General features: G+C 42.2%; 1 protein-coding gene across 1 annotated transcript; it reads right to left on the reverse strand.

Moving 5' to 3' along the window:
- Positions 1-8871: 8871 nt before the first annotated feature.
- Positions 8872-10898, reverse strand: htr1aa (5-hydroxytryptamine (serotonin) receptor 1A a). The gene has a single exon (XM_010892442.4). It carries the CDS (start codon positions 10541-10543, stop codon positions 9263-9265), a length of 1281 nt encoding a protein of 426 aa, XP_010890744.3. The 5' UTR covers positions 10544-10898; the 3' UTR covers positions 8872-9262.
- Between the last annotated feature and the right edge of the window lie 887 nt (positions 10899-11785).

The raw sequence follows: 11785 nt of genomic DNA on the forward strand, positions 1-11785 counted from the left end.
TGATCTTTTCATCAAAGTAGTTCATGTATTCATTACAAATTAAGTGAAGACCAACTTCACTTTTTGAGCTTTGCTTTTTGGTTAACTTTGTTTCTGTATCGAAGAGAAATTTTGGATTGTTTTTGTTCACCTCAATCAGGTTGGAGAAATAAGCTGATCGAGCAGACGTAAGTGATTTTCGGTAGTGTACTGTCTATCCAGGCTAGTCTAAATACTTCCAACTTGGTGGAGCTCCAATTTTCTGTAGGCTTGCTTGAGTGCTCTAGTATTGTCTGTGTACCAGGGAGCAAGTTTATTTTGTTCTTAGTGGTGCAACCGTGTCTAATGTATTTCGCAGTGTTGAGTTTAGATCCTCGATTTGATCGTTAACAGATTTTTTGTTAATGAGCAAACTTGTAAGAATATCAAGGAATTTATTTGTAGTCCGAGAATTTATAGTACAGTTTTGAAACTCATTGTTTGAGGAGCAAGTGGATTTCTTGTTTTAACAGTAAATGTAATATGACAGTGATCCGATAATCCAGGATTTGGGGGAGAAATTATCAGATCTACAATATCTATTTCTCGTGACAGGACTAAATCTAAGGTGTGATTGTGGCAATGTGTTGGACCTGAGACATTTTGGATAAAACCCATTGAGTCAGTTATGGCTTCAAAGGCTTTTTGAAGAGGATCATTGGACTTTTCCATATGAATATTGACATCGGCAAAAAATGTGAATACTATCTGCCATGACTACAAGGTTAGACAAGAATTCTGGAAACTCGTTGAGGAACATAGTGTATGGCCCAGGGGGCCTATAAATAATAGCTATGTAAAACGATTTATCAGCCTGGTTAACTTTCATGAGTAAAACTTCAAAAGAATGAAAATCAGTCATGTGTTTAAGAGTAAATTTAGATTTACTGTCATAAATATTAGCAACACCCCCTACTTTTCAGGATGCACGAGGGATAGGATCACTATAGCCACGATCGAGGAGAGGCCTCATTTAAGGCAATGAATTCATCTGGCTTTAGCCACGTTTCACATAAACCAATAACATCCAGTTTTTGATCAGAGATTAATTAATTTAGTGCAACTGCCTTTGGACCAAGGGATCTAACATTTAGGAGTCCCATTTTGAGATGCGAGGTGATACAGTCATTTTCATTTTTATTTGTGACCGAGGTGGAGGAAGGCTTTATCTTAATAAGGTTGTTTTTGTTAGTACTACCTTGTTTAACTTTTCTCAGCCTGAAACGAGTCACAGTGGCAATAGGTAAAACTGTAGTAACTATTCTGGCTGTGCTATCGACAGACTCCACTATGATAAGCAGGCTGGCTAACAGCCTGCGGCCTGACCTGCACCCAATCTCATGGCGAGGCTATAGGAGTGAGACTCCTGTCAATGTTACTAGATAAAAGAAGAGCACCACTCCAGCTGGGATGGAGTCCGTCGCTCCTAAGCAGATCAGGCCTGGCCCTATTTCTGGGAGAGTCCCAAAAAGAGAGCCAGTTATCTACAAACTCAACCTCCTGCGATGGGCAGAACTCCGTTTTAAGCCAGCGAGTCTGCTGTAGAGCTCGTCACCACCCCTAGCTGGGAGGGGGACAGAGACAATTACTCGATGCCGACACATCTTTCTAGATAGTTTACACGCTGATGCTATGTTCTGCTTCATGACCTCTGACTGTTTCATCAATGTGAATAACAATATCTCTGTACTCTCTATACTTGCCAGTTTTACACTTTGCTAGCACCAGCCCCAGATTTGCGGCTACGTCGGTTGCTCTGCCCCCCGGTAAACAATGAACGATCACCGGCTGATTTTTTTAGTCTAATACTGCGGGTAACGGAATCGCTGATGACCAGTTTTTCAACGCCACCAGTAGAACATGCCTGCCGATCATTCCCCTCCGAAGACAGCTCGGGCATTGACTCCGACTCCAGTGGGGAAAACCTGTTGAAAGTCTGTTGGATTTAGCAACGACTCAGGTTAAACTGGTCAACGGCATTTCTTCCCAGTGACCAAGGGAAAGTTCTTGCCCGGCTACAGGAGCTGTGCCGAGGGGGTAACAAGACTATCGTTTCTTCCTGGTGGCACAGACGCAGTTTTTTCTATTTCTACACTAACATAATCCTTGCCTGACATTTGCGTCAGAAGCCGAGCCTCTAACTCTGATATCTTTACCTGAAGACGATAGTTCTCCGTGTTGTAGCTACAACAATTACAATGATATGACATTTTAATGATACTTAGCCTCTGGTGTTCAGGGGTGAGTAATTCTGTTAATTATGTACAAAAAGTGTCCCGGTGTAGTAAAGTTGGGTAAGAGGTCAACAGATGAAAAATATGGCATTGGTAAACTTTTAAAGTAGAATTTGACCAATTAGTTTATATAGAGTAAATTCTAAAAAAGTTTGGCAGGTAGCCAGGTAGGTAACAGCAGGCAGCGTGTAGCACGTTAACGATCCCACAATCGTACATGTCATTACTCAAGGTTTAGCTAGTGAACTGTCATCTGTAATCCTATTTGGATTCAGAGAATGTAGTCTCACATGGACAAATGTTTCAAATGGGGATGTTTTCGTGTTAGAAACAGAGAGAGAAAATTGCACATAATTTCAACAATTACAAATATTTGGGGAGAAATGCATATTCTTGGTTGCTAAAATGACAGTAGCACATTGATTGAAGGTGTGTTTTCGAGTATGTTGTAGACGATTGAAGCTCTTTTATTAGTTATCATGACTAGATTTTAGAGCGAGTGATACAGAGATACAGACGGAGCGAGTTAGGGAAAGATAGAGAAAAGATAAGGGGGAGAGAGACACACACAAAGACAGATAGGGAGATATTACCAATTATTTCTAGTTTTTAAAGTAAAATACACTTGGGCCCCATTGATTTAGAATTTGCTTATTTAGCTGACACTTATCCGGAGTGACATAGAGGCAGTGCATACATTTTAAGATAGCTATGTGGGACAAACTCGCACCTCAATACTGGAAAATACACTACTTAATTAGCAATCAGCAAAGTCAGAGGCAGATGGAAAATAAAGACATAAAAGTAACCTGAGAACATCACTACAATACAAAGCAATGGAAACCCAAGACATTAAGTCTGAATAGTCACCTCTTAAAACTTAACCTTGTTATCCAAACACACACTGAACACAGAATCGAGATGTTCCTATTTGACAAATTGGAAATAGGAAACAAAACACAGAATACACAACACTTCTATTTGGGTCTAAAAGGAGAATACAAGTTTGCAGAATAACTCCCAAGGTGTCAGACTTCAAATTTGGCGTAGAAAAAGCAAGACAAAAAGACATGGCCACAGAGGAGCATTAATGGTGTCTTGAGGAAGCAGAGATCAGAGTTGAACGTCCTTCTCCACAAACATAAAATCTCCAAATTGTATTAACTAATAAATGAAGAGGAACATTTAAATTAAATACTCGTAGGTGGAGTGGCAATAGCTGTGGTATGTTCACTGACACTGACAGACTATATTTCTGTTATACTAGTTTTGCTATTATTCTTAGGGTTGGTAGTTAAACGGCTGCCATGACACCGCCCCACCCGTTCATCTTCTGACCATGCAAAAGCATAGATGTCGCCCAATAGGCAATGTGCTCTTATAAGGGGACTGGCCACCCCACACAATCTGGTTCCTTTCTAGGTTAATACCTAACCTTCAACCCTACAAGGGAGGTTTTCCTATCCACTGTGCATCAACTCTATGTATGTTCATAAGCACTTTGTGACAACTGCTGAAATAAAATACATTTGATAGATAAGAACAAAATGTGGGAAGTCAAAGTGTCTGAATACTTCCCAAATGCACTGAATATCAAATGCCCTAACCCCCCACCCCCCCAAAAAAAACCAGAAAAAACTAGTAGTGTTGGAATCTCAGAAGAAACCCAGAGATGATCTGGAAATGAGCTATGTGACCAGTCGTTCGTTGGCTGTGCTAGGTGTGTCCATTAAAACAGTGAGTCCCAAGTCCTTATGCACTGCTGTGACCCATTTTCTCAGCTTAAACCCAAAGAGGGCACTAAGAGTCTCAGCCTTTTGCAACTACCTTACACATAATCTAGAACCAAGAGGAACTCTCTCCATTTTGCCCCTGTTAGGAGGCAGACCGTTTCCTTATAGCAAAAGTGTGCCCCTCCACATCACTCTCTTCTCCCTCTGACTCACCTTCCCAGTTCTCCTCCTACTCCTCTCTTGGCACAATGATTTCCTCTGCCTCACCCTGCCCTTCTACCCACACTCTGGCCCTAATGACAGATGACAGGCAACACTTACTTGGGATGCTATCTCCGGGCCCCACTGGCTGTCTCTGAGGGCTGCTCGCCACCGCTTGCCCCAGCTCCCATCTCTTTTCCTTCATCACCTCCTCCGGAGCGCTGCCCCTCAGCAGAGCTAAACCCTCATCCCCCCGCTGCTGGGAGGTCACGATTGTCCGCATTCCGACTTGTCTGCCTCCTGTCTGTCCCCTGTGTGGGTACTGAATCTGTTTGTCCCCACACTCAAAAAACTGTAGACTGTTGCTTCTAGTAAACCCTGCATATACATCATCATGGTTGACACTGAAGTGTACATTAGATAAACACTTGGAGATACATAAAGAGAGACATGAAGAGAGAGAGAGACATGAAAACAGAAAGACATGAAGACAGATAGAGACATGAAGACAGAGAGAAAAACATGAAGACAGTGAGAAAAACACAAAGACAGAGAGAGAGAAGCATGAATGAGGGAGACATGAAGACAGATAGAGACATGAAGACAGAGAGAAAAACATGAAGACAGTGAGAAAAACATGAAGACAGAGAGAGAGAAGCATGAATGAGGGAGACATGAAGACAGAGAGAGAGAGACATGAAGGAGAGAGAGCAGCTGTAACTTAGTTCTTGGTTTTAACTTAGCTTTGTTTGAGTGCCAATGCCAGAGGCTGACTCAAAGGGGTAACGCAAACCAATGCATGGACGTGTGTGTGTGTGTTTAGTGACTAAACATAATCCAAACACCTTTCTGCTTCCAGCAAACGATGCCTTATCTACCTGCCGATGTTTCCTCTGCTCACAATCCTCTCTCATCATTCAACGCCCAGAACACTTACTGCTAAATAATCCACTGGCCTTAGGCAGGATCAGAGGTGGCTGTTTTGTTTTGAGTGGTTTTGATTTAACTTGTGTCACAGAGTCACTGTTTTGTATTCTGCCACCTCTACTTTCATTGCTCAGTTTTTCCCCCGTGTCCAGGTTTTGGCTACAAAGGAAATGATCCCCCAAGGAAACGGAAAAGGCAACCGCCAAAAAGAGAGTCTGGTCTTTGAACTAGTTTAGTGATTGGCATCTTTTGCCAGAGGGTTGAAATACATGTGTTTGAACAAAGTGGAGGTCCAATACTTCTCTGAGGAATCTTTTTTTCATGTAACTTTTTGTGCCATGTATGTCTGGACTTGAAGGGTCTGTGACAGGCTTTAGTGCTTACACAGAATCTGCTCAGGTCCTTTACTGTTTAAACCAGATCTCCTTAAGTCCTTTAGTATTTACACAAGATCTCCTCAAGGCCTTAGTGCTTACAGGATCTCCTTAAGTCCTTTAAAGGTTTACAGAAGATCTCTTCAGGTCCTTATTGTTTACATAAGATCTCTGGTAGTCCTTGTTTGTATATTGCTATTTTGAAACAGTCAAAGACGGATGTGTGCCTATTAATTTCTTTTGCAGGACCGAACCTGCAATTTGTTACAAAATCAAAGTCCACAGACCAGCCCCCCTCAAAACATTGTAAAGCACACCCTCGAAAAATGTGCCTTCACTGATGTTACTGTTTGGCTAAGTGAAAACTGACTTTTTGCTGACTCAACCTGGGACCCTGGACAAAAAAAACAAGGGCATTAGTTAGATGTAAACGGGCAAGAAAAGATCAATGACCCATGTTGATATTAAAACTATAGATTCATACCAATACAGCATTTTTATCAGTTGTTCAGAGACGCGTTCTGGCACACAGCCAAGTGAAGACGGCCCTAGTGGAGGTAGAGGAGTTTGTATAGCGTAAGTAGTTTAATTAGTGTGTGAGACATTTCATCTTCATTTATAAAATGCCCTTTCCATTTTTATTAGGTTCAGTGTATCGACCAATAGCCAAGACATATAATTATTTTTTATCTTTTTATCATCTACTGTACATATACTTTCCATTTTGCATTTCAAACTTCTCTCTCTTTTGAAAGGTGTGGGTAAAATGTATGAATTTGTGTGAATTTGTTTATTGTACTTGAGCAATGTTCACACAGTGTATATTTCCCGTGCCAATCAGGCCTCTTGAATCGTTTGAATAGAAATAATACGGGTTTGTTTCTGACTCCACCGGGCTGACCTTTACAGGGGAAAAGCCCAAATCTCTCATCCCTGCCTGTCAGAAGTAGTTTGGTGCTACTTTGTCATGAGCATGTGTCATGTTTGGACAGACAGAACCGCAGGCCGAGAGGGAGAGACAGAAGAGATGGGGAGAGTGAGGGAAGGAGAGAAGACAGAGGGACGGAGTGAGAGAGAGATAGAGGAAGAGATTGGGAAATGGGTGGGGGGGTGACAAGCACCATGACAGATATATAACACCTACAGAGAGGATGGAGTACCTGGTGCTCAATATGTACTGTAATAATCCATATAAAAGGACCAGCTATTCAATCTTCCTCTCCCTCCATCTTCTCCCTCTCTTTCACTCCCTCATCTCACTCTGTCTGTCCCTCTTTCTCTTTAGTCATAATCACAGCATACTCTAGCCTATATTAATCTGATGTCCAAAGGCGATGATATACAGATCATATACATATCAGGCGTATTCAACCCTTATAAGGTCTGGAGTACTGCTTCTATTCTCTTCTACCTAATCATTAATTGCACCAACCTGGGAACCAATCAGTCCCTAATTAAAGAGGGATAATGGGGGGGCAGTGGTTTATATTTAAGAAAATACGCTCCAGATATTAATGAGCTTCATCCTTTAGCCTCATTGCTAATGGAAAAAGCAACGTTTGAGCATTTCCCATCCTATGAGTTCTCCTATTCTGTTGTATGCATTTCCTGCATGACCCCGACCACTGCTGATAAAGATCTAACTCTCCCCTTGCATCACTGACCAGCCTTTGAGCTGTGGGATTCCAATCAGCTTGAATTCCCATAATGTTGGCATCTCAAGTAGTGGCACGAGGAAGACATCCTGCAATCAATTAACCCGGAAGGCAATTACACGGTCAGGGCATAAAACCCTGAGTTAGGTGAAGTTACTCCACTGCTTTGATTTACTGTACAACGTTCTTGTAGTTTAAGTTAAGGGGGAGAACAAACGTTCCACTGAGCTCGTCTACCACCTTCACTTACAATATGGTCGCTACCTGCTGCCCAGTCTATTGATATAAGGATTCGCCCAACAGCTGTGCCGCCTAGATAATACAAAACCCTTCCCTGTTTGTTGTTTGGTTATTTCCATGATTTTTTTTCACTGCATGTGCCATAAAGAGTTGATGATTCCAAAAGTGTTTCTAGGTAATTTCAACCCTGACAGTGCTAACATATTTAGACCAAAATGACACTTTCCATGAAACAGCTAACACTTTCTTTTTATTAACATATTTTAACACCAAGTAAATGGTTTACATGGACCTCAAAATGTATATTTTAAAACTGTTCACACATACAGTCACATTTAATTATTTGTGTAGGTCTTTCCTGTTTTGAATAACATCATGAAAAGGGTTCCATTTTTTAATTCAGTCCTGTGACATCAAGAGACTGAGAAATGGGCAGCTGAGCTAATCAGACCGATCTATGACAGCCAATCATGAACTGGTGGTGTCATCAGACTTCTAGCTCTTTCTCTGGATCAGTATTGGTAATCAGTATTGGTAACTCCGTTCCTGCTGCATCTGGAAGATGAAACTTCACTGGATATGCAGTAGATTCACTGACTGGAATCTAGTTATGTATTTACATTTTGTTTTGTTGAGTTGCAGTGGTTGCCTTGCCGCCCTGAGGGCAAAGCTTAAGTGACTCCATATCAATATATTTCAAGGATCAAAAACGATGTCGTGTCCTCATCAAAAACTTGAACTACTAATTACAACGTTTCTGTTTTGCCATTCAGCATTAGCATACAAACCTATATATGCTTTAATTCCTCCAAATAAACACAGAAATCATTGGAAATTATTTACGTTAAATATTGCTTCTTTTTTTTGAGATCGTTACATTTATGATAGTTCCTTGACGTCAGCATGGACCCGTTTTTTGTTTAAAAGTAATTCAAAAAATGTCTTCTAGCTAATACCTCTGTGGTTAGAATCCATACAATGTTTTTTGTGTGAATTTAGGCTCTTTAGTGCAAGTCAACCTTTCTCGATTTCCTTGTTGTAACATTTACAGCTATAGCTCTGGTAACCTACCATTGGCATAATACTATGCAACCATGCGTGCGTGTGTGCGTGTTTATAAGTGGGGCCTACATCCTTATTTTGCTTTCAATGGAGTTGACAGGCGATCAACTTAACCAGTTTATGTTGGATACCATTTAACTGTGCATCTCTGGCATTCCATCAATTACAGTATACAACGTGAGCAATATATTAAATATTATATTATGTATCTTACTGTAACCATCTGATCTATACTTTATTTTACATCGCGTAAAAGCCTACTGCGTAATTCGCTGTCCGTGCGTAATTGTCCGAAAACGTTTGTTCCAGAATAACATAATTAAAATAATGCAAACTCAAAATAAACGTTTCCTTCCTAGCCTTTTTGAGCTGTCTTTGAAAGTATAATGTTGTGTCTGTGCGTAAAGAGTGTAAGTTACACGCAGAATTTGCAGAATTTTGATTTTTATTGTTTCAGGGCTACAAAGCTCGTATGATGTAGAACGGAAACCCTAGCGCGCTCGTCGTCGCTCGAGTCTCTTGGATGGAATGCATGAATTCATTACATTGTATTTGAATGACTCGTCTTGCATGGAAATACAATGATGCTTCGTAGATATCTACAACATTGAATATTCTACACGGGTGCAGCCTAAAGCGCATATACAAATATACTGCTTATCTCTCTCCACGTTTCAATGTATATGAACAGGCTAATTTGTTTCTAATTCACACCGTAGCGTTGAGACAGTCCCTGAATATAACATGTTGCTTCTTTTCGTTTCATAAACTCCACTGAAATGAAGTCAACCTTAACACTTTACGAATGAACGGCTGGCTCACGGTCTGTGGAATTTGCATCTTATGATCTTTTTGAAAGCACTTTGGAAGTCTTTGTTAAAGTAGGCATAAATGATAGGGTTTAGGAGAGAGTTCGAATAGCCCAGCCAGTTGATGACGTCGCCCAGCCACCCTGGCATGTAACAGCTCTCTGAACAGAAAGGCAAGACCAGCGCAACGATGAAAAACGGCAGCCAGCAGAAAATAAAAGTCCCCATTATTATACCGAGCGTCTTTACAGTTTTCCGCTCCCTGGCCAGAGCTATTTTTCTCTTAGCTTCTGCGTTCTTTTCATTCCGGTTCTCGAAATCACGTGTGGACTGTGGAGTGTTTGGCAGAGGAAGATGATTCTTAGAACTGTAAGTAACTTCGATGATCTCCAACGACTCGGCGTCCACCCCGTGCTTCACCGCGCCGTTTATGCACGGGGAGTTCAATGTAGGTTCCACACTGCGTTTCCAGTTCTTCCCTCCCGTCTCTCCGTTGATCTTCTTATGGAAAATAGCCGGTGACACAGCCAAGCACTTGTCTGACACTTTCGCCTTTTCCGTTTTCTTGACAGTTTTCCAAACTTGGAACCTGGCTGCCTTGAATATCCGCCCGTAAAGGACTAGCATGAGGATGAGCGGGATGTAAAAAGCCCCGAACGTGGAGTAGATAGTGTAGCCCGGGTCCTTGCTGATGGTGCAGGCATCCTGGTTCGCCCTGTCCTCGGCTTTTCTCCACCCTAGCATGGGTGGGATAGAGATCGAAAACCCAATCAGCCAAGTCAAGCTGATCAGCAGCACGGCTCGCTTGGGTGTCCGTTTGTTAACATAGTCTATTGGATCCGTGATAGCCCAGTACCTGTCCAGTGCTATTGCGCACAGATGCAAAATGGACGAGGTGCAGCACAAAACATCTAGAGAGATGAATATATCACATATCTCCTGTCCTAGGGTCCATTTGTTCAGGACTTGGTAGAGGGCCGCCATAGGTAGTACCAGAACCGATACCATGAGGTCCGTGACGGCTAGCGAGCCGATCAGGTAGTTGGCCACATTCTGGAGTGACCTCTCCAGCGCGATTGCTGCGACGACGCACGCGTTGCCGAATATGGAACAGAGGATGAGCGCACCGAGCAGCAAAGATGTGACCACCTGGTAACTCAGCTCCAGCTCGGGAACACTTCCCGACCCCGTTGCGTTCTCATTGTCACCCCACTCTTGAATGGCATCTCTGACGTCGGGGAATGCGGCTGTTGTATTGCTATTATCACTGCCATTGTTGATAAAATCCATAGTTCGTCTGGTACCGAGACACACACCGTGCGCCTGGTAGGACAGGACGGGGGAACCAAAAGGGGAAATTCGATGCTCGGTCAGTCCCTAGTGCTGGTGCCGGTGTGGGTACTACCGGGGTCCATCGGAGTTCCCGTGCCTGTTCCCTTGTTCCCGGGACGCATGACGCAGATTGCTGTGTGTGTGTCCGCGTGAGTGCATGTGTGTGTTCTCGGCCGGGGCGCTTACTGGTCCTGCGAATCATATGCGCCTGGTGACGACGTGAATTCATTTATACCAGCAGCGGCAGGTATACGTCAGACCGCGATGTGTTCGGCTCGGAGTTTTGTAGCTCTTCTCTCCCCGGCAGTGTGTTGTTTCGGTGGTTGCAGACGACACATAAAGAGCGGGACTTCTCTATTTTCCACTTGTTTGTTATCTACTTTTTGTCTCGTAGAAACGGTTCATCTTTGGGCTATAGGTTATGCCATCGATTATTGACAGATTATGCAATAAAGTAGTTTTCTGCACTATTTCTTTGTCAAATGTTTTTTCCTTTAGCGTACTCGATTTATATTTACGCGTTTCATCTCATCGAACATTGAAATACAGGATGATTAATTATCTTCAACAGATGACAACAGAACAGGAAACACTATTAATATTTAAGTGTGATACAACATGTGTAGTGATTTTAATGTATTTATAAAAAAATATCTAATTCCTGATGTGATAGAAATATAGACTCGTGCTCCCAATAAATGCTGTGCGCGGTTTTTCAAGCCCCTTGGACAGCGCCATACACGAGTCCAAAACAGAAATCTGCTGCCATCTGCTGCAACGAACGAGAATTACGCCGTCGCATTTCAGAGTTACGAGTTAACTTTGGTTTTCCAATCCACCGATAAGAGTGAGTAAATCACCTTGTTCACGCAAGATTGCCAACGTCTTATAAAAACACATACACAGGCATCTGAATTGTCATGTTTCAAAAAATATATAGTTGTTTCGAGGAGACAGAATATGCCTAGCCCTGGACTGAAATACGTAGCTCCATTAAGATTTTAGTCCAGGACTAGCCTTAATTTTTCTCCTCGAACATGGACAGTAGTCTAGTGAACCAATGACAGACCTAATTTGACCTATACTATTATAATGAAACAAGCATGTGTAGCGCACACCATGAACTTTCCGGCCACAAAAGCATATTGAAACGCATACCCTCAGCTGTTAAGAGGTTCCTAATGATTTTATGATTTACAT

The sequence above is a fragment of the Esox lucius genome, chromosome 13 (assembly GCF_011004845.1).
Source record: "Esox lucius isolate fEsoLuc1 chromosome 13, fEsoLuc1.pri, whole genome shotgun sequence".
In the NCBI taxonomy this organism is placed as follows: domain Eukaryota; kingdom Metazoa; phylum Chordata; class Actinopteri; order Esociformes; family Esocidae; genus Esox; species Esox lucius.

Bases quoted from the DNA above. Each gene is read 5' to 3' on its own strand.
- htr1aa (XM_010892442.4), bottom strand. From the start codon at position 10,543: ATGGATTTTATCAACAATGGCAGTGATAATAGCAATACAACAGCCGCA.